The 25036-nt window shown below is 61.6% G+C and overlaps 7 protein-coding genes across 9 annotated transcripts; 3 read left to right on the plus strand and 4 right to left on the minus strand.

Moving 5' to 3' along the window:
• Positions 1 to 12: 12 nt before the first annotated feature.
• On the minus strand, positions 13 to 933 carry JDV02_001750 (uncharacterized protein; the record flags this gene model as incomplete). The annotated part of the gene is made up of 1 exon (XM_047982707.1): positions 13 to 933. One exon carries the CDS (start codon positions 931 to 933, stop codon positions 13 to 15), a length of 921 nt encoding a protein of 306 aa, XP_047838673.1.
• A 4649-nt stretch (positions 934 to 5582) lies between these two features.
• Positions 5583 to 5912, minus strand: JDV02_001751 (uncharacterized protein; the record flags this gene model as incomplete). Its single annotated transcript, XM_047982708.1, has 1 exon — positions 5583 to 5912. One exon carries the CDS (start codon positions 5910 to 5912, stop codon positions 5583 to 5585), a length of 330 nt encoding a protein of 109 aa, XP_047838674.1.
• A 3090-nt stretch (positions 5913 to 9002) lies between these two features.
• Positions 9003 to 9350, plus strand: JDV02_001752 (uncharacterized protein; the record flags this gene model as incomplete). Its single annotated transcript, XM_047982709.1, has 1 exon — positions 9003 to 9350. One exon carries the CDS (start codon positions 9003 to 9005, stop codon positions 9348 to 9350), a length of 348 nt encoding a protein of 115 aa, XP_047838675.1.
• A 1365-nt stretch (positions 9351 to 10715) lies between these two features.
• PRP31 (U4/U6-U5 snRNP complex subunit prp31) lies at positions 10716 to 12998 on the minus strand. Of its 2 annotated transcripts, none has more exons than XM_047982710.1 (2): positions 12587 to 12998; positions 10716 to 12490 (listed from the first exon to the last, which is right to left on the minus strand). In XM_047982710.1, the coding sequence occupies exons 1-2, from the start codon at positions 12890 to 12892 to the stop codon at positions 10994 to 10996; spliced, it is 1803 nt and encodes a 600-aa protein (XP_047838676.1). In that variant the 5' UTR covers positions 12893 to 12998; the 3' UTR covers positions 10716 to 10993. The 2 variants fall into 2 exon arrangements, with proteins under 2 accessions (XP_047838676.1, XP_047838677.1); XM_047982711.1 differs by having other exon boundaries at positions 10716 to 12518.
• Positions 12999 to 13192: 194 nt separating this feature from the next.
• Positions 13193 to 15515, plus strand: CLF1 (NineTeen Complex (NTC) component). Its single transcript, XM_047982712.1, has one exon. It carries the CDS (start codon positions 13262 to 13264, stop codon positions 15332 to 15334), a length of 2073 nt encoding a protein of 690 aa, XP_047838678.1. The 5' UTR covers positions 13193 to 13261; the 3' UTR covers positions 15335 to 15515.
• JDV02_001755 (uncharacterized protein) lies at positions 15422 to 20228 on the minus strand. 2 transcript variants are annotated; one of them, XM_047982713.1, is made up of 2 exons: positions 18002 to 20228; positions 15422 to 17074 (listed from the first exon to the last, which is right to left on the minus strand). In XM_047982713.1, the coding sequence occupies exons 1-2, from the start codon at positions 19641 to 19643 to the stop codon at positions 17058 to 17060; spliced, it is 1659 nt and encodes a 552-aa protein (XP_047838679.1). In that variant the 5' UTR covers positions 19644 to 20228; the 3' UTR covers positions 15422 to 17057. The 2 variants fall into 2 exon arrangements, with proteins under 2 accessions (XP_047838679.1, XP_047838680.1); XM_047982714.1 differs by having other exon boundaries at positions 15435 to 20228.
• A 2703-nt stretch (positions 20229 to 22931) lies between these two features.
• Positions 22932 to 24492, plus strand: JDV02_001756 (uncharacterized protein; the record flags this gene model as incomplete). Its single annotated transcript, XM_047982715.1, has 4 exons — positions 22932 to 22937; positions 23174 to 23331; positions 23915 to 24091; positions 24237 to 24492. 4 exons carry the CDS (start codon positions 22932 to 22934, stop codon positions 24490 to 24492), a joined length of 597 nt encoding a protein of 198 aa, XP_047838681.1.
• Between the last annotated feature and the right edge of the window lie 544 nt (positions 24493 to 25036).

The following is a 25036-nucleotide window of genomic DNA, read 5'->3' on the forward strand; positions in this document are numbered from 1 at the left end:
TCGTCGTCGCGTTCATGAGCTGCCCGCCTGGCACTCCACAGCCATTGCCAGCGCGTCGAGGCCGCTGCTGGGCGTCCGTGCCGCGACCGGCCGGCTCAACAGGGGGAGCGTCATGCCGCCCATGTCCCAGGCCGCGCTGCCGGGCGACGGCAGTGGGTACTGCTGCTGGTGGTGCGCCTCAGCGCCATCCCAGTGTTGCGCGACGTCGCGGCTGCCGGCGCTGCTGGCCGTCGTCGTCGACGTGGACGAGCGGCTGCGGCTCGAGGCCGTCGAGTTGCGGCGCGCCTCGGCGAGCGCGGCCTTGTGAGCGCGGGCGCCGCCCGAAGAGCGGCTCTTGTCCTTGTAGTGCGTCTCCAGGTGCTGCTTCATGTTGTCGGCCCGGGTGAACTTCTTCTGGCAGCCGGGGTAGGTGCACTGGACCGCCTTCTCCGCCGTGTGGATCTTGGAGTGACGAGAGGCGTGGCCCGACGTGGTGAACGTCTTCTCGCAGCCGTGGCTGTCGCGGTAGCGGCAAGGATAGCGCTTCCCCGGGCGCTGCTCCTGCACAGCGGGCGTCGCCGCTGACGAGCTGCTGTCGTCGTCAAACGACGCGGACCTGCTGCTGTCAACGTAGGCGGGGCGCTTGGCGGGCGGCGCGTCGACGGAGTAGAGGGCGCCACGGGTATAGGCGTAGTCCACCGACGGTGTCAATGGGGAGATGGGATCGTTGCTGCTCATCTGGGAGTCATACGAGTCCGACCGTAACAGCTCGGGCGTGTTGGGCGACGAAGAGCTGCTGTTGCGGGGACTGGGGTAAGGACGCTGGATGGCCTGCTGGGCAGACGGCTGGAACGTGAGCGGGCGGTGGTGCGTAGGGTAGTGCGAGGCCTTCTGGTAGCCATCGTCGTTGAGGAGCGAGACCTGGCGGCCCGCGGCGTCGCGAGCCTGCATCATGGTGGGCGGAGGCTGCGATGTGGTCGGTGGTGGTGGTGGTGATGCAAGGCGCAGGGGTGATGCGCTTCGAGGTCCCGCTGTGGGCAACGCAAGGCGGGAGACAACGGTGCGGGAGCCGCGGGTGGGACTCGTGCACGGCAGGGACACGGTCAAGTCTGGCGAGGAGACCGGCGGTGACGCTGTTGGCGATGATGGCAAGGCGCGACGGCGGCGTCAATGGCGGGCGGGACGCGAGCGCTGTGGGACATGCAACCGAGCCGGTCGGGGGTCTAGTAGATGAAACGGGCGCCGCTGAGAGACGTTGGGCGCGATGGGCGGGTTGCTTGAGGCTGCGGCGCGCGCAGAGGTAAGCTACAACTTTTGTTCGTCGGGAACCAGAGCAGACCAGGGGTGGTCGTGACGTGATTGTGCGATGTGATGGGATGTGACGTGAGGCCGGGCGGGCGGGCGGGCGGGCGGGCGGCGGTGACGTTGTTGACGAAACGGTAGTGCAGCCAGCGGGTGAGGCTCAACGCTCAACGCAAACGGTCGAGGGCAAGACAGCAGCTTAGCTTGTTCGCAGTCGAATGCTTCTCCTTGGAAACGACGGGACTCGCAATTGCTTGACCTGTATGCAAGAGCCAAGGCGAGAAAGGGTGTGAGATGGAGCTGACGAGATTTTGTTGTGTGTGGAAGAGAGAAAGAGAGAGAGAGAGAATGGGAAGGGAGGGGAGAAGGGGAGCCCGAGGGATGGAGGGAGACATGGAGTTTTGGCCAAAGCAGCGTGTCGCGCATGAAACCCATTTGGAGATCGACGGGATCGAGGAGCACCAGCGGCAATAGCAGCAGCAGCAGCTGTAGCAAGACGCCGGGTCGCTCTGCTCTGGGCTGGGCTGCTGGGCCTGCCTGCTTCTGGGGAGAGAAGGTGTGGGGGGGGGGGGGGCGCGCGACGCACACCTGCTGGAGACACCCACTAGGGGACACCACACCCACCTTTCTGCCCACTGACGGGGAGAAGGACGGGGCCACACCCTCCACCCCGTGGACCTCACTGGCGGCGCTGAGGTGCTGGTGGAGGAGGGCCTCCAGGGCGGGCAGCCTCTTGCGGCGCCCATCCCTCTCTGCGACCCCCCGTCTCTGGCCGGCCCTGGTGCGGGTGTGCGCGAGCGGGCAGGCAAGGCCCAAGGGCGGCAGGCGTGCACACGCCCGCCCGCCCACACACCCGGCGCGAGCGCACCTCAGCCCAGGCCAGGGTGGTAGTAGCTGGAAGTACCGACGAATACCTCGGACGCAGTGGGGTACTTGCCAGAGGGAGGCGCAAACTGCCCGGCTGGCACAGGGCAGGGCAGGGCACTGCACCTGCACACCCGACCCGACGCCTCCAGCACTGTAAGCTCCGCTCCGTCCGCCCCAAGGAACCTTCTGTCGACGGGTCCATCGCCTCGAAACCGGCCAAGCAAGCCGCTCCTCGCACGAGCACCAAAGGGCTTGAGAAGTAAGCAGGCATGCAACCAACCTAGCAAGTGGCCATGGCCTTGGCCTCTGCTGCGTCTTCTCCATTGTCCCCCCCCCCCCGGGGTGCCAAGCGGCGCCTAGTAGGGATGACGACCAACTCCTCGGGGGCCCGCGAGAGGAGGGGAAGAGGGGCTCGAGCTCGACTTTTTCCACGAGCTGCAAGGCAAGGCAGGTAGGTAAGGTACCTTGCTGGACCCCAGCTCTGGTATGCTGCCGGGCAGTCCGCAAACGCCGGTCAGTGGCAGCAGCACCGCTTGTCGCCGAGAGCACCGGTCGGGCAGGGCAGCACAAGCACAAGCTGCCCGAGCCCCGGCACCCGGGAACGGCCACTGATGATGATCCACGACCCACGACGACTCTCGTCACGCCTGCTGCCATGCGTCGTCCATCCAGCCATGAGGTGTCCCGCGTCGCTCGCGCCCTCTCTACCACGGCGCTGGCCACCCCCCCTCTTTCAGCCATTGGGAGGAAGCTCCGCCCGCGTCGCCGCTGGCACACCACCTCGTCCCCCTGCCCGACCTGACCGACTGCCTGTTCCAACCAGCCCTGTGCTGCACGCACCCGGAGCAGGGCAGAGCAGAGTAGGCTGCGCGCGTCCGTCCGCTGGCAGCCCTGCTGGTGTGTCTGCACCCGCCTTGTGCCTGCCTTGCCTGCACCACACATCATACCCCCCCCTCACGCACCCCCGCCCCCGATCCCGCTCAAGCCCGCTGCAGCTTCCATGCTTTGCTTCCCCCACCCGCCGCCGCCTCCACTGCTTGCCTCCCTGCGTCTCCCATTGGAAAGCGCCCGCCGGACAGGGGCCACACACAGGTAGGGCCGCAAGGGTCCGCCATGCCCCATCCCCACCCCAATCCCTGTCCAAGTCGCTCGCTCGTACCGGGGCCCCTCGCCAAGTACTCGCGTACCCTGTGGCTTGACTCGTAGTACGTGCCATCTTTTTGCTTGCTTGTTCTGTGCTTGTCGCGGCCTCCCTTGAGCTTCTATCCGTCTTCGCCGACCTTGGCCTGCTTCCAGCTCGCTTCCGCCTGCTCGCCCCTCCCCTCCCCTCACCTGCCCTCCAGACCTCCACTGCGCCGCCCTGGAATGCCGCCATCTGCCCCCATGCCATGCTGCCATGCCATTGCCAAGCAAATTGGAAGTCAGGCCCTCTTCGCCTCGCCATGCCCACTGCCAAGGACACCTCAACTGAATGATGAGAGCACGTCGCAGAGCACGCTCGCCCTCCTGCGCAGCGCCTCTCTCGGCCCACGACCCGCCGCCGCATGTTGGTGGCGACGGGCCCGTCGTTCACCCAAGGTCCGGAGTTTGACTCCCGGAGCCTCGTGCCGGTTTCTCTCCTCTGCCGCGGAGGCTGCTCCCTGCCTCGAGTCATATTACTACTATACTACTCTGTACTTTTGTGCTCCTCACCGCATCTCCACTCGGCCCCAGCGCAGGCGCAGCGCAGCGCATCGACAGGAAAACAAACAATCACCGCCCGCCTGCCCGCCAAAAGGCACGCAGGTAGTAGCCAGCACCTAGCGCATTCCTGGAAAGAATCAAGGGTTTCCTCGAAAGCGGCCCCCCGACAACCACTCGGCGGGGGCGGACCCGCCGCTCCCACACCACGAGGACCCTGATCCGACCACCAAAATCTCGATCGCGATGACCCTTTCGTTGCTGCCCTCGTCGCCGTGGGGAGTCGGCGCCGCGCTTCGAAGCCAGGCCACCCAGGCCCCTCCAGGGGCCGAGCCAGCTCGCTCGTCAGCGCAAGGGACGCGCCCATCTCGTGGCACAGGGGACCTTGGGGACCTCTATTCTTCTGCAACTCTGCACCGCGCCTCAGCGCCCCTTGCCCTTGTGGGAGATGACGTCAAGATCGAGATCTCGCGCACCGCCCAGCTGCCCACTGGCTGCCGGCCCGCTGAGCCACAAGCATCTCTCCGCTGCTCTGGGGATCAACCCTGGCCGTCCTGCCACGCTGGATGGGAGCCGCTGCGAAGCGCTGGAAGCGGAGGCGCGTATTGCTGGCGTAAATGATGCCCTGTCCGGCGACGAGACCAAGCGTACAAAGAATGTGTTTTTTTTTCTGCGCAAAGTTGGCGCCACTGGTTCGTGCGACGCATTCGTCAACAGCATGGCGGCCAGTAGGCCCGACCCTGGCGCTCATTGTGCGACATTGAACCGGACTGCCCGTGGCTTGTCGCGCTTCTGATGGCGCCTTCAAGGCAGGAATGTTGAGATCGCGAGGGCCCTCTCTCTCTCGCCGCCTCTCTTGGCATGCCATTGATGCCGTGCGGATTGACGTGCAACCCAAGACCCCGCCAGCAAGATGCAGGACCCCTGCGCTGTACCCGATAACGCAGCCACAATGGCGAGAGGGTTGTTCTGTCGTCATGATGATAATCAAATGATGTTTGTACCTAATATTTTTTTCCCGTCGGCCACAATTCCCGGATGTGCAACATTTCCAAGGGAGAGAGAGTGAAAGCCGAGCTGGCGGGCCTGGCCGGGGAGAGGGAGGGGCCCCTGCTGGATGCTGGGGTGCTGGGGCGTGTGCTGTGCTGGGCCAGAGTCGCCCCCGAAAGGGGGGTGGGGGGGGGGGGAGAGCTGGACGCCTCATGAGATCCAGGGTCGTGCCAGGGTCCAGGTCCGGCGTCGAGCTCTTGACCAGTAATCGGGCAGATCGGAAAACGTCGACCGCTGGCAGGTACTTGGGGTACATGGCCGGCTCTGCGCTGGCCAGCCAAACGCTCTGCGGCGCCTGACTTGAGGAACAGCCGTCTACCTCGCCGCTACCTCTAGCCCCAGCATGCGAATCTGGCACAATGGCCATGCTGCCGCGGATGCCTTTCTCTGCCCCGCCCCTGTTTCCGTCGATGCTGCTTGTTTGACTTTGCGCCATTCCGGCCTGCAGCGCAGTGCGACAAAAGCCACCCCGCGCGCGCCGTGGCGGCCCTTTTGCTCCGGGGAGCGACGAGGGGTTTTGCCATGTTGGATGGATAGCAATCGTCTCGTTCGACGTTTTTGGCTTTCGGGCATCATGACCTGCCCGGCTGCCAGCCAGGCCAAGCCGTCGTCCGGGGTCGCGCATCCCGACTCCCGTTTTTGGAAAGCCCGCACCTGGCGACGACGTCACCGTCGCAGATGGCCTGCTAGACGCCACATGCACGCTAGGCGAAGGACTCGCCGAGAGCGAGGGCCTGTCTTTGCATCTGCCGGACATCAACGAGGCCCCTTCTCCGCTTCCATAGGTGCAGCGAGCGGGTGCGATTGTCATGTCGGAGCAGCCGCGTTGCCACATGTGCAACGCAAGTTGAGCGAGAGGCGTCACCGGAGGAAGACGCGCCGCTCGCTTGGCGCGCCACAGATACTGGATGGGTGTGTGGCGCGGCCACGACATTGTGCTGTTGGACTAGCCGCTCGCCGCCGATAGTCTGTTGAAGCAATCGTGAGACGGCAACCCGCAGCCACCAAAACCTGGCAAGCGCCAGGGGCGACATCAAGGCGCTGGCAGACGAGCTTGCGTTAGTGGGCAGATAGAAGGCCCACGAGACTTGACATGGCAAATTGCATTCTTGGGCCGGCAACTAACAGCAAGTGCATCGTTCCAGACATGGCGAAGGGCGTTTTGGGCGTTGCAATCCCCTCACCTTCGTGTTCCGTAGCGCAAAAGCATCCGGATGGTACCGTCCAGATGCGTCGTAGCTCCGGGCGGCGAGGCAACGACCCTTTGACCTGGCAAACCTCGGAAGCCTTCCATTGCCAGGGTCTCGCGAGGAAGAACCGGTCAGGCGGCTGACGATCACGGCGTTGGGGTAGTAGTGCCTGCAGCCCTGTCTCTGCGGTAGAGCCAGCAGCAGGAGAAGAGCCATTTTTCGAAGAACCCCGGCTCCTTGTGGGAAGACTGCGCGCGTGCATCGCACGGCCGTATATGGGATCGGGGTTTGGTCTGGCCAGGCTGAGCAATCTGGAGAATTGGCGTCTGATCAATCCTGTTTGGGATGGGTTGGGCATGGAAAACGAAGGAGCGTGTCAGCGCGAGCACGGCCGACCTGCTGGGGAGGGGGGGGGGGGAGACCTGACTTAGTGCTTGGACAAGCCACTGCAACAACCTCGTACCCAGGTACCTTAGTAGGAAGAGGAGACGACAGGAGTACTAGAGTTTTGTTGAGACGGGCCAGCGCTTGCGCCACGCACTTGGTGAAAGAGAGCCCGGAGAAGCTTGGAACACCAGCCACCTAAGTATGGCATGGACGACGGTGGCTACGACCCGGCGCGCCCCCCAAGCAGGATCTGGACGGACGGAAGGCACCAGAGGCCATCCCTCGCGGCCGCACGCATCCAGAGATGGTACTGCCTACCTTACGAACCTATACTAACCTGCCCGTAATCAAGGACTAACAGGTACCCATGCATTCACGAGCATGTACGAAGCAACTTAGGTACCCAATGTATGCACGCATGCTGACGCTGACGACAGCAAGCGCCGAGTACCCGGTCCGAGGCGCTGGAGCGAGTGCTCCTGCGCTGTCCACTGGTCACTTTGGCGAGCAGGGCAGACAGGAGCGACCGGTGCCAAGGCCACCCAGCTGTCCCCCGCTCGTGCCACTCAAGCCACTCTGTTGGCTCCGCAGGACTACCTCCTACCTGCGAAGGGCGCGAGCACCCTCCACTTGGAAGGAAGCTCAAGACACAGGGAGGGCAGCACGCCGCCGTTTGTCTGCTGGCGGCAGGGAAGCACATCGTACTTTCTGTATACACAGAATGTGCCTACCAGTGGTACGCAGAAACTTCGCACCATCCAATATTAGTACTAACCTAGGTACCAATTACGAAGTACCTTACTCAGGTTCGTATTCTTTCGAACGGCTCGATTGTGACGAGAGGCCATCCAACTCGCCAGACAGTTGATACCGGACAAACAGAACACACACACACCCCCTTATCAAACAAAGGGCCACTAGGGAACAGTCGCGTTGTGTCCGTGAGACAGGCGACTACTAATCGTCGACTTCCCCGATTGAACCATCCGGGCGGGGACTCTAGTTTTCTTTTCTTCATCGAGACAGCCATGAACCTCCCATCGCCGGTCTTGGTCGCCCACCTGCGTGGCAGTGTCCGACAATCCAGGACCGCCGTCTATGGCTGCTTGTGATGCCCGCCGTTGCCGACTGCAACAGTATCTCTACTACGGAAGGTACAGACAGAGAGCACTCGCCGTACTACCTCATTATGTACCTGATCTTGTCAGCCCAGTGCTCGCCCAAAGTCGCAGGCACGACCCCACCAAGGCCCCACTGCGGTGCACCCCCGCCCCTGCCCGGCGAACAGGGTGTGCAAGAACCTGCGAGCCTCCATTCGTACCCTGGCGTGGCTCGCCAAACACGCCTCGGCGCAGTGGGTGGCATGGCCCTGAAAGTCCACCTCTCCACCCCTCTAGCTCCACATCCCTTCTTGTCATCGTGATCCAAAAACATTGTCCATGGCGATGCGATGCCTGGCTTGGCCGTTTCCTACCGAGAGCGACGCTTGCACATGGCCCAATCTCGACAATTGCCCATGCAGAAGCTGCAAAACGAGAAAATGAGACACACAAAGGCGCCGTTGAGCTCACTGGGAAAAGATATGGGTCATTCATTACCATGCATGCTCTTCTGCTCCCCGCATCTGTGTTACTAGCAGCATGAGTAACAGGCACAGGAATTGAGTCGTCCCTGATGATCCTCCAGACCAGAGTCCATCTAGACCCTGCCTGCCGTCTTTGGCGATTACTCGCACTCGGCCTACTGTACTGTATCCTCTTCCGGAGACAAAGCCTTGCCCTTCCCTTCGCAAGGTCTCGACTCTAAAGACACGACACCATGGCTCTGTGGCTTGTTTGGCTGCATCCGGCGTCGGTGCTTTCCGCTGTCTTGTTGCGGCGATAGCGATGGCCTCGACAGTACCCGAAACTTTCATTGTCATGGCCCGTGTCTCTCTTTGACCGCAAAGGACGCCCAGGTGTAAGTGGTGAAGCTTGTTTCTGATTCTGACAGAACCAACAGGTCTTTGCTCCGTCATTTTGGCCCTGCCTGGCTTCTTCTGCACGACTGTTGCAACCCCCCCACCGTTGACGCACGTCGATCGTGTGCACCAAAAAAAAAAAAAAAGGAAGACGGACCGTTCATACCCTGGGCGTGCCAGCCCTGCGTCAACGACGTCATCGACACCGCCAGGGGTGTCTGGTGAGCCACGACTGGGTTTTCCTTTTGGCACTGGCACTCTAAAGCGCCTGTGTGGACGATTAGGCCGGGCCGGCCCCTCAGGGGTGGGCGCCCTGTTTTCCATGTTCGCGCAAGAAGACGCTCTCGTGAGAGCGGAGGAACCCGCAGACGAAGAGTTCCCGCTTTGGACCGGGTTCGCCGCGGCAGCGGGTCCCAGACCAGAGTCACCGTCGTTGTCATGGTCGCGGACGCGGCGGCGGCGGCGGCGGCAACAACGACGACAATCTCACACAAAGCAGCGGTGACGATTGCCCGCTCTGATGGCTGCCCAAGCATGGCCACCTTCAGCCGGAAATTGGCAGAGACGGGCAAGTGTTCGACCGCGACATGGTAATATCAATACTGTACCGCCGTTTTAGCGGCATACGCGACATTCCTTGGAGCAAAAGATCCGAAAGTGCCAGACCCCCATCTTCAATGCGCAGCTGTTGTGCTTTTGCGTTGATCCTGGGGCGGCAGAACGTGGGTGCGGATCTGCTGCTAGAGAGGCTGGAGGCTGCGCCCATGGCTTCTCGATCGCGCAACCGCCTGGAGAGTGTGCATGAGCGGCCGGACCTCGTGGTCAAAGCCAGGTCCGCCGACGCACCGAACAGGATGGAGAACAGGATCAGGGCGCGTCGTCCGCCGCCACGTTACGCGCATGATATTGTGGCCGTGGCCAGATCCCTGCAATAGCCCTATGCGCATGCTGCCCGTCATCACGCGAGCATGCCTCTGCGTTGATCCTCGCAGATCTCGATGCTGTAAGACAGGGTCGCTTGCGGCGGCCCGCGGCGCCTTCGCCGTCTGAGGCTCCGGGTGGCCCCACGGCGATTCAAAGAGAGGGAATGAGGAATCTCGCAATGTAATTTGGGGTTGTTGTTGAGAGGGCGGCCTCGTCACCTCTGATTTTGGCATACCATACGTAGCAGCTTTGCGCGTATCTGGCCTGTGTCATCGCCTTCGCCCTTGCCTGACCTGTCATGCGTATTGTCTCCCCCATTTTCTGACTTATCGATGGAAGAAGAAAAGCGGTAGAGACAGACCGAGATGATCGAGATCTTTTTTGAGATGGGTTTTCCCCGGGCAAGCTGTTTCCGGAAACCATTTACTTTTTTTTTTTCACTTTGCTCAGCTGGCGCAAGATCCGTTACTTTCTTCTGCGACCGGTTGTCCTACCGAGATTTCAGATGCCCTCGGATCTCTGGGGTTGAGAACGCAGCATCGAACCGGGGAGTGGACGAAGATGAGAGGTCTCACTCTCGGGCGAACCTGTGTTTGTTTGACTGGAACAGCCAGCCTGCCAGCCTGCTCACCCCCCCGGCTGCGCGAGAGCACTACTAACGTTAGTTTTACTAACTAGTACGTACCTGCTGCTACCACCCTAGCCTAGATCCTCAGTCAGACTCTGTATCAAGTCTCAGAGAAAAAAACCCCCACTGCTCCTGGCGCCGCCGACGAAGTCTTGGGACATGAGGCCGAGGCGGTGCAGTGCAGCCGGTGCCGTGTCCGCCGGTGCAGCTCGCACAAGGTACCAAGGGCCCGGGGCACGGCACAAGTCACATTTTCCCCTGCACTAGGTAGGTAGGTACATATATATTCATACAAGGTATGTATGTATGTTGTATGTTGTATGTATGTGTGCATGTGTGCATCTGTGTGTGTATATGTGTGTAGCACATCTCGTGTTACCGGCGGTGCTCTACGTAGTTAGCCATGCACCCCGGATTTTGTGTCCCAAAGCCCCCCACGTCTAGGATGTATGAAGACAGACAGACCCCTTAAGGGGCGGAGAGGAGGGGGAGGTGGTGGTCTGGCATCTGGGTGCGCAGCCTGTCTTGTGGCATTGGTTCGTCATGTAGAGAGTCCCTTTTGTCGAGGACGGTCCGTTGGGCGGTGATCCTGACGACAGGACGCGTGAGAGCTCGGCGATGCGGCAAGTCAGGACGACGACAATGACCTCACGAGGAGAGAAGAAGGCGTGTGTGGAGGAGCTGCAAGTTGCAACGGTTTGTTTCCTCGCGAGAAGCCAGCAGCATCCCGTATGCCGTTCATATTACATACATACATCCTGTTTAGCAAAAAAAAAAAAAAAAACCAAAAAAAACAACCGAAAGCAGGGAAGGGCTGTCTGCTCTCCGGCCTGCCCGCCATGCCCCAAAACGCCTCCTTCGCCGCGTCATCTAATAGTAGCAAAATAAGGCGTCGCCGACTCTCGACCGGCCTACCAAGGTATCGTCGCGCCGCAGTTGGTCGTTGTCGCCAGACTCGGTGCTTCCTCCTCCCGCAAGCGCCGCGCGTCTCGTGTCGGATGGATGTGGTCCTCAGGGGCTCGATCACTATTGCCGACTCGGCGGCGGCGGCGGCGGCGCCATCTTGGTCGCGCCGGTGTCGACGCGCTTCGCGGCCGGCAGGGCGGGCACCTTGAAGCCTCCGTTGGCGCCCGGACCTGAGCCGCCTCCGACCTGCGTGAACGAGCCGCCCTTGAACCAGCGATCCTCCTCCGCCTTGCGCTTGCGGCTGAGCTCTGCCTGCATCTTGGGGTCGACCAGCTCCAGGCCCTGCACCGGCGTGAACGTGAGAGACGATGCGGCTCCGCCCACGCTGCTGCCGACGCCCGACGAGCGAAGGCCCTTGCCGGCCAGGTCGATGCCGCCCGACGGGCCAAACGCCCCGATGTTGGACGCGGAGCCCACCGAGCTGCCCGTGCCCCATCCCTTGTTCTTCGCGCTGAGCTTGGCCCTCGTTCGGTTATCGACTTGCAGCGCCCGAATCCGGCCGTCGTTCTGCTGCCCGATCATGCCCATGCCCACGGTCCCCTCGCCGGTGCCGTAGCCCACCTCCTTCTCCTCCTTGCCAAAGGCCATGCGGTTCTGGGCCTTGCGCAGATCCGTCATTGCCAGTGCCTCCTTGGCCTTTCGTGCCCTGCGGCCGCCACGCTTCCGAGCGGGCTTGTCGTCTGGCACGGGGAGGGCTCGGCCACCTTTGTTTGGCGGAGGCTCCGTGAGCTTCTCCAGTCGCTCCAGGCACGCCGACTTGAGGTCGTCTCCCGTCTTCCCGTCGGGGCTCGAGTGGATTCTGTCGACCCGCGCAGCCAGTACCAGTTTCGCCGCCACGATTCTCATGGCCTGCTTCTTCAAGTCGTTGGGAATGTGCTGGATCATCTCCGAGTGGTACAGATAGCCCTGCTGCCGAACACCGATATTGGTGGCCAGACCGGCTTGGCGCTTCTTGGAACCCCAGGAAGGTATGTTGCACGCAGGCGTCTTGGACAGACCCGTCAGGCCGCCTGCCGCGTTTAGGAGCTGTGCCGCTGTGAGAGAACCGATGAGCGTCGTCAGGTTCGGCGCAAATATCGTCATCCGGGACTGCACGTATTCCATCAGGGTGTTCTTGGCCTTGTGCAGAGCAATGGCCATGTCGCAGGCTTGACGCACGCGGAGCAGCTCCTCGTCGCTCATCTCGTGGCCCTTGGACGTCGTTGCCTCCACGGTGACAATCATGAGTGATGGCCCGTCGAGGACAGCCTTGAGGCCCACGCCAAGGGGGTTGTTGGTGGAAGTCTGTAGGGACTTGATGCTTTCCGAGTCCATCGGTCCGTTGCCGATGATGGAGACGACCTTGGCATATTCGAGCGGCGTGGTGACGAGACGCTCAAGCTCAGGGAATCGTGTCGAGTAGTGGTCGCGGATGAATTTGTGCACCAATGCGACCTCACCGTCGATCATGGTCGACAAACTGTTGGACTGGGTGAGGAGGCTATACTCGGGGTGGTCTTCGATGTTGCCGACGACCGACGTCTCCGACTCGGATCTGCCTCGATAATAGGCGATTTTCTGTAGCGTCGAGGACACGATGTTAGGTCTATCTCTCCGGAGGCCGATGTGAACACATCCTCTCAAACAGGACACGGGACGGGTGCGACTACTAACCTCGAGAACCGGCTCCAACGTGTGCATGAGGCTGGCGACGCTGCGGACGTCTTTGACGCCAGCAAGCTGCATCTTCTCGACTCTAGCCTTGGTCGCCTCCGCATCCTCTAGGTCCTGGATGTCCTTGTCGTCCTCGCCGTTCGCGCCGTCCCTATTGACGCCGTCGACCTCCATGGCGTCCCCGTTGCGCTGCTCGTCGGCATCTTGCTCGTCATTTTCGCGGTGGACAAGGCCATCGTTTGCCTCTTCCGCCTCATCTCCAGAGCTGCCAAAGTCGTTGAGCAGCTCGTCCGCGACGGTCGACATTGCGGGCGAGTTTATGCGATGACGCGATGACGAGTGGTTGTTCGTGCAGGATGAACGGAGGTGTTGCCTGGAGGTGAAGCACTGGCCCCAAATATTTCGTTGGCGGTTGCGACGGCGAGGCTGAGGGTCGACGCCACAGGTGTCGCGACGGGGCGGGCTGCACCGTGGCGCGCTGTGGCGCAGACCAAGCAGCGCTGAGCTGCTGCTAACTTGGTTTGGTGCCGCCAAGTGCGTATCACCGATAACAAGCTAACTACCCGCAAGTGCCCCAAATTTTGAGCCTCGTCACAACCCTCGTCAAACGCATCAACCATCAACCTCCCCATCCCCATCCATCCCTCAGCCGCCACCAGCGCCGCTCATCGCAACATGGAGTCGGCTCGGGGCCCGCCCAGGGTCAAGAACAAGGCCGCCGCGCCTGTGCAGATCAGTGCCGAGCAGCTCCTGCGCGAGGCCGTCGACCGGCAGGAAGTCTCGTTGCAGGCACCCACGCAACGCTTCAGCGACCTCGAGGAGCTGCACGAGTACCAGGGCCGCAAGCGCAAGGAATTCGAGGACTACGTGCGCCGCAACCGCATTAGCCTACACAACTGGACGCAGTACGCACAATGGGAGCTCGACCAGAAGGAGTTTGCGCGTGCGCGGTCCGTCTTCGAGCGGGCCCTCGATATCCTCCCTCACAGTGTCCAGCTCTGGATACGATACATCGAGGCCGAGATGCGGTCGCGGAACATCAACCATGCCCGCAACCTGCTCGATCGCGCCGTGGCCATCCTGCCCCGTGTCGACAAGCTGTGGTACAAGTATGTGTACATGGAGGAGATGCTCGGCAACATACCGGGCACGCGCCAGGTCTTTGACCGGTGGATGCAGTGGCAGCCGGACGAGGCGGCGTGGAGCGCGTACATCAAGTTGGAGAAGCGATATGGCGAATTCGATCGAGCGCGCGACATCTTTCGGACCTTCACCATTGTGCACCCCGAGCCGCGAAACTGGATCAAGTGGGCGAAGTTTGAGGAGGAGTACGGCACCAGCGACCTCGTGCGGGAAGTCTTCGGGGAGGCAGTTGAGTCGCTGGGCGACGAATTTGTCGACGAGAGGCTCTTCATCGCCTACGCTCGGTTCGAGGCGAAGCTCAAGGAGTACGAGCGCGCGCGCGCCATCTACAAGTATGCGCTGGACCGGCTGCCGCGCTCCAAGTCGATGGCGCTCCACAAGGCGTATACGACGTTCGAGAAGCAGTTTGGCGACGAAGACGGCGTCGAGGACGTGGTGCTGTCGAAGCGGAGGCGGTATTACGAGGAGCAGGTCCGGGAGAACCCCAAAAACTACGACGCATGGTTCGACTACGCCGGACTGGAGGAAGCGTCGGGCAACACCGACCGTGTGCGCGATGTCTACGAGCGGGCGGTGGCGCAGGTGCCGCCGACGCAGGAGAAGCGGCACTGGCGGCGGTATATGTACCTGTGGATCTTCTATGCCATCTGGGAGGAGCTCGAGGGCAAGGACGTGGAGCGGACTCGGCAGATTTACACGACGTGCCTGGGGCTGATACCGCACAAGAAGTTCACCTTTGCCAAGGTGTGGCTGCTGGCGGCGCAGTTCGAGGTGCGACAGGGCGAGCTCCACGCAGCGCGCAAGCTGCTGGGGCGGGCGCTCGGGATGTGCCCCAAGGACAAGCTCTTCGTGGGGTACGTGGAGCTGGAGCGCAAGCTGTTCGAGTTTGTGCGGTGCCGGACGCTGTACGAGAAGCACGTCGAGTACAACTCGGCCAACTGCCAGACGTGGATCCGGTTCGCGGAGCTGGAGCGCGGTCTCGACGACCTGGACCGGACGCGGGCCATCTTCGAGCTCGCCGTGGCGCAGCCGCAGCTGGACATGCCGGAGCTGCTGTGGAAGGCGTACATTGACTTTGAGGAGGAAGAGGGCGAGTACGAGCGGACGCGCGCCCTGTACGAGCGGCTGCTGGCCAAGACGGACCACGTCAAGGTGTGGATCTCGTACGCGCACTTTGAGATCAACATACCCGAAGACGATGCCGACGAGGAACAACAACGGGACGAGGGTGTCGACGAGGACGAGGACCGGGATCAGCCTGTCAGCGACGAGGCCAAGGCGCGGGCGCGCAAGGTGTTTGAGCGGGGGCTCAAGTCGATGCGCGACAAGGACCTCAAGGAGGAGCGGGTGTCGCTGCTCAACGCGTGGCTGTCTTTTGAGCGCACGCACGGGTCCGACGCCGACGTCGAGAATGTCCAGCGACAGATGCCGCGGCGCATCAAGCTCCGGCGCCGCGTCGAGGGCGGCGACAACGGCGGCGACACGTGGGAGGAGTACTTTGACTACGTGTTCCCCGCCGACGACCAGCAGGCCAAGAGCCTCTCGGGAGTGCTGGCGCTGGCGCAGAAGTGGAAGCAGACGGGCGGCGACCTGTCGGGCGCGTAATGGCGGAGGAAGGGTGGTTGGTGGTGGTGGTGATGATGGTGGCTGTCCAGCAATGGAAGGGCAAACAAATAAAGACTTGGTCGGGGGCAAGGTTTTGCTGGTCGTGGATGTTTTTCATCTAGCCAACTACTATTACCTGCGTGGGACGAGACGAGCAGGAGGAGCCAAGTACGTACGTAGCCTTAAGAACAATGTATCATCATCGTATGCACGTGTCCGGGGCCTACCGACCTAACCTTTGCTCGCGCCTCCCCCATTTCCTCCTCTCCCTCTACACCGAGGAGGGTTCCCTCCCAAGGAGGATGGGTACTTTAAACAATAAGGTGAAAGAGAGAAAAAGACGAGAGCACCGCGCGCAGTCTGTCTGTTGCCCATCCCTTAACCCTCTCCTCCCGTCATTAGCTCGTCCTGTCCTGTCCTGTCCTGTTTAGTTGGCACACGACGTGCACTGCACCACACCGCACCACACCGCTGCACACTACCAAAGAGACACACATACACACACGCACAAGCAATTGCATTACACTCCCACGTCCCCGCCGGAATCCACGCACCAAGTACTGTACTGTACAGTACAGGACTCTACTACACTCACCTACATATACGTCTTTCCGCCATCCCGTCTCTTCTTCTTCTTCTTCCCTACCCTAGGCATATGGCATGGTACTGCACTGTACCCCTAGACGACGATGACGACGACGACGAGAGGCAAAAAACGTTACGGGGGCAGTCAGTATGCGACGAAGATCGCGGATCCCTCCTCCTCACCCAATGTACTTCCATCCTCGTCCCCCCTTCCGCGGGCGGGAGGCTCGCTTCGCGTTTTTGCTGCGTTGCGTGCGTGCGTGCGTGCGTGCGTGGGCAGTCTGCCATGTGGGCAGCAGCGCCGTTCACGACACCCCGACCCGGTGATGTCATTCATGGCGTTGGTGGAGGAAATTGCGGCGCTTTTGGGCTTTGATGGCATGCGTCCCCCACCGCCCAGAAACAAGGCCCGGCTCGTCTCGCCTCCAACGGCCCATCCATCCAGTCCAGGGGTCCAGACCACACCACCACCACATCACACCAGCCTCCTCCCCCTCCCCCCGGTCACAGACTGCAGAGCAGGGCGCACAAGGTAAGCTTCGTCAGACGGGCAGCCGTCTGAAACACAAAGCATCGTAGTCGTCATTCAGTCATCCCAAGAGCTCTCGCACCTTTGTCTAGATAGATGCCGTCCATCCACGAGCCGCCGCCGTCCGCCCGTAGGCTCGACGCAAAGAAAGATAGAAGTAAAAGAAGAAGAAGAAGCAAATTCCCTGCCATACGTAACAAGGCATCCCGGGACCCGCCCCCAAGTCCGATCCCCCCGATCGCGGCGTTGGTCCCGCATCCATGGCTCGTGTCCCCTGCAGACCAGCAGAGCCGTCTTTTCCGGATCGACCCTCGCCAACGCACAACCCAACTTCGGGCCACTTCCCCTCTGGTCCGATCCGACTTTACCGCTCCTGCGTGCGCCATTGGTAAGCACAGCAGGGCCTCATGGGTCACCTTGCCTACCACCAATGCTGTAAAACACCGCAGCCCGTCTTTTTACATCCATCCTCCTCCATCGTTCCGGGTCCCGTCGATCCGGGCGCTGTGCCGATCACCTCCTCTCCCGCCCGCCTGCCCGCCCCCGACAGGAGCACGAGCCCGACAGTGCAGGCAGGGAGGGGCAGATACAGCAGGCGAGTTGAGCCACTCAGTAGCGGCGATGGTCTGTTACAGTTCGTTTGTCATTAGTCGGTGCGCCTTTGAAGTACATGGGTGTGTGTGGACGGGAGAAATAAAAGAAAGGGGAGCGGGACTCGCAGAAAACACCGCGGGCCGAGGCTTGATTTATCATGCATCTCGCCTCTCCTCTCGCCAGGGTCATGCCACGCAGCACGGGGAAAAAGGTCAGTGTCTCAAAGCGGCGTCTTTTTCGCTAAAAGCATGCCATGCAAACTCTTTGTCTTGCTCTCCAACGCCCAACGACGCCGTCGTTCAAGTCCTCATAGACCTGTCGAGGCGTCGTTGTGGGTATGTGCGCGGCGCCCCTCATCGTCATTGTCATCGTCGTCATCATCATTGCCGTGCGTGCCCAGGCCGCGCTTTGCAATGGCCGGCCGCGGCACGGGTGCTGAAGGAAGGCCTGGCAGCAGTCGGACGGCAGCACTCAGGGACGATACCCCATAGGCGGGGCAGGTAGCCTGCCCGCGTTGTACGGGTTGTCGTCGTAGTACCGCGGCCCGTAGTCGTCCTCTTCGTCCGACTCGTAGCCGCCATACCGAGACCGCGGGCCGGCAGGCAGGCTATCGGCCCTCCTGCTGCTGCCGTCCCTGAGGCTGCGTCCCTGCTGTCTGCGCATCTCCCGCCGCTCATGGCGGCGAGCCTTCTCTTCTTTAAATTCCTTGCACTCGTGTGACATCTCCTTGGCCTCCTTCATCTCGCCGATGGCACCCTTGATGCCCAAGGCCGCGATGCCGACCGATGCGGCATCCTGCATAATGGCCTTGGTCTTGAGCTTCTTTGCCTCGGCGGGGCTGAGGCGACCTTCCTTGACGGCCTTTTGCCGCGCACGCCTCTTCTCCATGCTTTGATAGACCCCGTGTGCTGCGTGGATGGTTGCGACCGTGGCAAGACCAGTTGTCAAAATTTGCTTACCTCGCATTTTCCTCTGTCTCTTCTCGTCCTCATCCGAGTCTCCTAGATCAGACTCGGACCCGTAGCCGGAGCGGCTTCCGCCACGTCGACGGGAGGAGTCGCGCCGGCTGCCGCGATGGGACCGCTCCGACTCGTACTCGTACCCACCTCGGCTCCGGCCGTGACCTCGGTCGTCGTCGTATTCGTCGTCTGAGTATCGGCGGGAGCGTCGCGAGCTGCCGCGGTCGTCGAAGTCGTCCTGATCTCGCCGGCGGTGGTCGTCGGCAGCTGCCACCGTGCCGCCGCCGATGCCGAGCTTGGCGAGGCTGTTGCGCGCCTTATCAACGACGCTGCGGCTGCGGCTCCGCTGGCGGTGGCGATCGGGAGAGGGGCTTCTGGAGTCGTAGTCGCGGCCGCGGCTTCGGGATCGTGAGTGATCAAGCACCTTCTTGGCCCCGAGAGCTCCGAGTCCAGCCGTGGCCAGGGCAGCGAGACCGGTGCCTCCACCGCCGCCGCCACCGCGGCTCTGCGATCGGGCACGAGAGCGTGAGCGACTCCTCCCGGTCAGCTTATCCTCTTCAATGTCCTTCTTCGATCCGTTGATGAGTCGATTGCCGACCAGGCCACCAATGACCGACTCGGCGAGCCCCAGCTTGCCGTGGCTATCACTCTGGGCAGCGTCCACGGTGGCGGCACCAGCAGCCGCGGTGAGGATGCGCTTCGTCTTCTCACCCTTCCAACCGCCGGGCTCCTTTGCCACGCGGAAGGCCTCGGTGGCGCCGGCCAGGAGGGACGCCATGGCGGCCTTTTGAATCTTGTTGGTGCCGGGACCATGGGAGCCGGAGCGGGAGCCGGCGCGGGAGCCGGTGGGGCTGCCGCGGCGGCTGCGAGTGTCGGAGCGCTTGTCGTCGCCGCCGCCGCTGCCGGTCAGGGTCTTGACGGCCGCACCCAAGCCAGTCGCGGCAATGGCGCTCTCGAGGAAGTTCTTGTGGCCCTTCTTTTCCTTGGAGCCTTCCTCCTCGTCCGAGTAGTACTCCATGATTTGGCCGTCACGACCGCGATGCAGGATGTAAGTGGCCTTTTGGTCCTTCTTGGCCTGCTGCTTGCTGTAGAACTCGGCGCCTTGGTACCCTGCGAGAGCGCCAAAGCCTGCGAGGGCGGCCGAGGAGAGGGGGTTGCGCTGGACGTTGGTGCCGTCGGTCTTGGCCTCGTGGCGGTCGTAGAGTTCCTTGCCGCCGACGAGGAGGGCAGCGCCGGCGACTGCGGCAATAATCTTGTCCTGCTTGGACATGCTCTTGGGCTTGGACCTGCGCTCATCTTCCTCGTAATACATGCTGCCGCCGGCGCGTCGTCCATGGCGGTCATGGTCGCGGTCATGGCGCGAGTCGTATCCGCGACGGTAATCGTAATCGTCCTCGTAGTACTGGGGCTCTGCCGAGCGGGCGCGGCGAATGTCACGGCCGCTGGGCGGAGGGAAGTCGCGGCGAATCTCCTCGACCGAGAGGTCGCTGTCCTCGCGGGCTCGGGGCACCAAGTCGCGCGAGGGGTAGACTCTTCCGTAGTCGCCGCGTGAGTCGAGAAAGCGAGGGTCCCTCTCCTCGCGCCGTTCTTCTCGCACGTAGCGGCGGGAATATTCCCGTTCGTACGGGTCGTAGCTGGCCATTCCGCCGGCAACAGGTGGACGGAAGGTTCAAGGACGACTGTCAATATGTTGGAGCTGCGGGAGACAAACAGGGTTGATGAAGCAGTGAGTCTCTGGTCTCTACCACGACGTTGGGCGAGATGAGGCGATGAGTTGTATTGGTGAAGTTGAGTGGTTGGGGGAGGGGGGAGGGGAAGGAGGAGGCGAAAAGCCGGGTTGCAGTCAAAGACAAGATGACGGAGGAGCAAGCGCGAGCGTGGGTGCACGGCCGGCCAAGCAAGGGGGAAGGAGCGGGCGGGCGGGCAGGCAGGCAGGCAGTTGGCAGGGCAGGGCAGGCAGGAGGACTTGGGAATCGAGGTGGGTGTGGCTGCTTTCCGTCTGGCGGTGCAGCCAGCATGAACCGCGCCGCTTCGCTGCCTTGCAAATAAAAGGTACTTGTTCTACAAAGCACATCACTTCTATACAGTACTGGACTGTACCGTACCGACCTAGCATGACGTGAAGTGTCACCACATGCAGTCTCTGTCCTTTGCCGCCGCATTGTGTATGAATCCCTGCGACAGAGGAACAAAAAGGCGGCGCACTTTTATCGAGCTTGGGCGTGAGGTGAGGCGGGCGGCGGGGCAAGGACGTAATAATGGCGGGGGGCGTTTGCTGCTGAATCCGCTGATGACGGAAGCCCCTCAGGCCCTGCTCCCCTCCCCTCCCCTCCCCTCCCCTCTTTGGCCCTGGTTTCTTTTGCCAACCCACCCATCTTGGTTGTCCAGCCGATTGCCTCTTGACCGCCTGCTCTCTGCTCTCGGGCGCTGACTGCTCACTAGCCTGAGACGCCTTACAGGGCGTTTGATCTGCCATGCGATGCTGGGCTGTGCACGTAACGAGGGTGGCTCAAACAAAAGTCACCACCGCCACTGACGGATGGATGGATGGATGGATGGATGAATGACTCCTCGCTCACTGGGCAATGCTGCGCCACAGACCTTTCTGCACTTTGCCCGACGGTGGCCGCAGACTGTGCCTCAACCTGGCATCTCTGCCGGGGGGTCTCAACGCTGAACGTGGGGGGAAAGGCCTAGCTGCCTGGATGCCTCTCTCGCCTCAAAGGACCTTGTTGTGGGCAGCATGTCCGGCCGGGATCAGGGCCCTCTGCCAAGTGCCGAGCCGCTGCGTGGGTGCTACCCAACGCCGCCTCCGCCGAGTCCCTCGGGTGCCTGACGGTTGAAGATGCCCGTTTGTTCCCGCCCGAGGAGGATGCCGGGCCCGTCTATCTTTGTGCAAGCCGGCGGCGGGCAGCGTAGACTGGCCCACGGAGACGTTCGCCGGGCGGCCGCCGTGCAGACATAGCCCGTCAAACTCTCTTCCACTGCGTCAGGAGGGCCGCCGGCACGCGTGACGGAGGCTGTGTCTCTGCTTGCTGCCCAGCGCCTGACAAGGCAGCGGCACGGCGGCGGGGACAGGCGGGCGGCATGACGCCGCAGGCGGGCCTAGTGACTGGTCGGCCCGCCGCGCCCAACGCTAGCAGCAGGTTCGACTGGAGGTAACAATGGGTAGCGGCGGGAGGTGGTGGTGGTGGTGGTGGTAAAGGAGGAGGGCGAGCGAGGTGAGGAAATGGTGGGTGGCTAGTGGCTGGGGTGGGGAGGAGACGCCTCTCGTTCGCCAAAGTGTGGCACTGTGGCGGGAGGGCGGGCTGGCTGGCTGGCTGCTCAGCCACAATCAAACCCGTCTGTGGCACGGCGCATAGTGGGGGGCTCAAGGCGGATAGCTGGTCCTGATTGGGCGGCGCTTGTCGATGCCGCACCAGGCAAGGTAGGTACGTACTTCGTACAACCTGCTGATGGACGCCAGTGGTTGCATTTTCCTTGCACGGCGTTGTTGGCCCTTGGATGAACCTTTCATTGACACGACCCGGACCCTCCTAGTGGTTTTGTCATTGTTGACTTTTCAACTCTGTCTGCTCCGTCCATGCTCCATCTGGTCCAGCAGTTGTTCGGCGCATTACTGGATTTCCATCTCGACATGAAACACTCACTCGTGTTGCCCCGAGCAAGTCCAAGCCCCCCCCCCCCGGGTATATCGTGTTTCCACAGCCCGTATGCCTGACATGGAACCGCCGAATTCTCAAACGTCGCCGTCGCCTCCAGGGCTCCATCCAGAAACGGAGCAAAGCCGGCGCGACGTACGAAGTGGTATTCCCGTATAGGGCGACGAGCCGGCCCTCCCCGCCCTCCTCCCTCCACTAGAAGGGATTCCTGCTCCAGGCGTGTAGCACCATGGACGGCGCCGCGTGGCCTACGTGACGACGTCTCTTTCCCCGCGTCCAGGGCCCTCGTCTTGTTGTTGCCCGTCGTCGGCGTACGCACCGCCTCGGCCAAGTTCCTCGCAGCGGCGGCTGATCAAACTTGTCTCCTCTCTGTTGTCTCTATTGTCTCTCTTGCTGCCATGCCATGCCCTCACAACCGCGGCCAGCGGGCATGCGTGCCATGCTATCGCTTTTCCAAAAAGCGTCTTCTTCCACCCCCTTCTCTTTCTCTCTTCCGGATACACGTGCGCGTGCTGGACCCCATGGAATCAACAAACCAGATGACCACGTGCAGGGAAGACGAGGCCAACATCCGCGGGGCCGTAGCCCCCGGTCCACACAGAGAGGAGAAGAGAGAGACGGAGGGAGAGCAGCAGCCCACGGACAAGCGAGCCGCGAGAGTCGCTTGATCACCCTGAGAAGTACGAATGCTTACCTACATACTTCGTCTATACTCGCGACGCTCCCCGCGTTCGTGCGGGCCGCGCAAGACACGCACCTCCAGGCGTTGATGGCTACGACCCCTCCGCCCCCCAGAAGTCCACTTTCTTTTCTTTTTCCTTTCTTACTCTGTCTCCTTGGTTTCTATTCTCAGACTCCTACGGCCATGGAACTTTGCACGTCGTGTAGCTGGTGACGGAGCGGCCCCTGGCCCACCTCACTCCTCGTATTGACTTGGTACGGTAGTAGCCGTTCGGCGCCTTACGGTACGGTACCTGACATACATACACACGAACGCAGTATACTGCCGGCTTGGATCCAATGCGTGTCGGCCAAACCCAGTGGGAGCGGATGCGACGGTGAGAAGGCGCCGCCGGCGCTGGTTCGGGACTCGGCCGGTGGGTTGGCACAGACCGGCGGCATCTTCACCGGCGTTGCTGCCGTTGCTGCTGGATGTCGATGATTCAGCTCTCCGTTTTGGCGAGGGGCCCTGCTGCGCAGCGGCGGGCGCGTGTGATTTGTTTAAATCTGCCGCCAGGTGTTGTCGTCGCCGTCGCCGTCGAGCTAGTATGGAGGTAGGTCGACACCACATTGTATTCTTCGCCCGGTCTGTGCATCCTTGCATGTAACGGAGGCTCGTTCGTACGTACGTACGTAGGTACAAAGTCTTGATGCTGCGCACACCTAGAGAGAGAACGAACTGACCTCCCCCCCCCCTCCCCCCCCCTGATCCGCGTCCGCAGCGCATCGGTTTTGATGCCATCCGGCCCGTATGCATAACGGATGGCGCGACGGACGCTGACTCGCACAGACCCGAGCATCAAAATGTGCTCGCCGTGTCGGCGTCGGCCGGCCGGCCGGCTGCTGCGTTGCATCCCGTGTCTGCGATGCTCTTCATGCCATTTGCGTGCGTGGAGAACGGCTGCTGGCATCACCAAACGAGGTCCACGTCGATACTACGAAGAAAGTGTGAGTTTAGTTTTTTTTTTGTTTGTTTGTGTATATAAGAGGGGGGCCCCCTTTCCTGATTTCTCATGTTGACGACGATTGCCCCTTAACGAGACTTTCTGATATCTTTTAATTTGTGTTCTTTATTTTTTTATCACTCTGAATCAAAATCTTTAATTGAGTTCCTTTGTAATAAACATAGTTCCCACAAGCCTTTCGTGTTTCATCACTTTCAAAACCCAACAAGTCAAAGATGAAGTTCACCGTCTTCTCCGCCGCCCTATTCGCGGGCCTCGCCGCCGCCACTGCCAACGCCGACGTTGAGCGTCGCCAGCAGTCGTACGTTTAATTTTGTTGTGCCTTCGCCCCTTCTTCCTCCTTTCCTTGCTCGATTTCTCCGCGTGTGGTACCCTCCCCCCCCCCCCGGGGCCGTCTACTGTCCGGTTCTATGTATACTCGGCACCTCTTGGGTCCAAAGACCAGCCGACCGATTATTACCTTGGTCATCGTCATCTTTCGTCACTAGCCCCATGCCCCCCCCTTGCTTAGAACGGAGGGAAAGAAGTGAAAGAAGCAGCTAACCTGACCACGCCTTCCACCGCAGGCAAAGCAGCATGTCCATGTCCACGTCCGTGACCGGCCAGCTCACCACCACCACCACCAGCGCCACCAGCGCCACCAGCGCCAGCGCCAGCAATGGAGGAATCGCGCCCCTGCCGACTCTCAGCTCCTCGTCGCATTCTGGCTCCGAGTCTGGGAGCTCCGGCACCGGTCGTATGACGTGCGTTGCCCCCCCCCTTCCTTCCCTACCCCCCCCCCCCCCCCAAAACGTCCATATCTATATATATACCCGTGCCTCTCTCGTGTAAACACGCACCGTATCGTCCACACACACGCACTGACACCAGCGGCCCGTCTACGTACAGCATGCCCGGCATGGGCTCCAACAGCACCATGACCCGCACCGGCTCCCCCCAGGGCACCCACAAGTCGGGCTCGGCCGAGGACACGACCGGGAGCGCCCACCGCACCGGCTCCGCCGCCACCGCCTCGGCCAGCAACGGCGGCAACGGCAGGGCGACAACGACCTCCAACCCGGCCGCGCAGGCCACCGCGTTCGCCGCCGGCAATGCCGTCGCTGGCATGGCCCTCGTCGCTGGTCTCGCCGCCGCCGCTCTGTGAAGTGGCCCGGTCGGCCGGCAGACTGGTTCACGCACTTGGGGGGCCGACGCCTTTTTCACCACGAGAGGGTACTGCTAACAGGCAGGGGAGGGAGGGAGAGGACATGGGAGGAGATATCTATTGATGAAGGGGGAAAAACGGACGGCGGAAAATCGTGGAGCGGGAGCAGCGAGATCTGTTCTACCCACCTTACGGCCTCAAAACCTTTGCCACTGCGTGGTAGGTATATTTTTGCGCGCGCCGTCCGATAGACAATGAGGGGGAAAGCCCGCGCTCCTTCGCGGGAAATCGACGAGGAGGAGGAGGAGGAAGAGGAGAAGAAGAAGATAATAATGGCATCATCAAATCCGGACGACTGTTGTTGCTATCCTTGACGTTTTCCTGGACTGAGTCTAGGCCTAGCGGAAAGAGGCTGGACGGGGGGGGGGGGGGGATCCAGCAGCCGCATCCGCACATTCACATACTATACCGTGTGGTACTAGGTAGATGTAGTATATCTATCGGTCGTCGCGTATACCATCTCTGTCATTACCTTCCCACAGAA

Source organism: Purpureocillium takamizusanense, chromosome 1, assembly GCF_022605165.1.
Source record: "Purpureocillium takamizusanense chromosome 1, complete sequence".
Classification (NCBI taxonomy): Eukaryota; Fungi; Ascomycota; class Sordariomycetes; order Hypocreales; family Ophiocordycipitaceae; genus Purpureocillium; species Purpureocillium takamizusanense.

Bases quoted from the DNA above. Each gene is read 5' to 3' on its own strand.
- PRP31 (XM_047982710.1), bottom strand. From the start codon at position 12,892: ATGTCGACCGTCGCGGACGAGCTGCTCAACGACTTTGGCAGCTCTGGA. The intron at 12,491-12,586 runs GTTAGTAGTCGC...TCGACGCTACAG, and splicing joins CGTTGGAGCCGGTTCTCGAG to AAAATCGCCTATTATCGAGG.
- CLF1 (XM_047982712.1), top strand. From the start codon at position 13,262: ATGGAGTCGGCTCGGGGCCCGCCCAGGGTCAAGAACAAGGCCGCCGCG.
- JDV02_001755 (XM_047982714.1), bottom strand. From the start codon at position 19,643: ATGGCCAGCTACGACCCGTACGAACGGGAATATTCCCGCCGCTACGTG.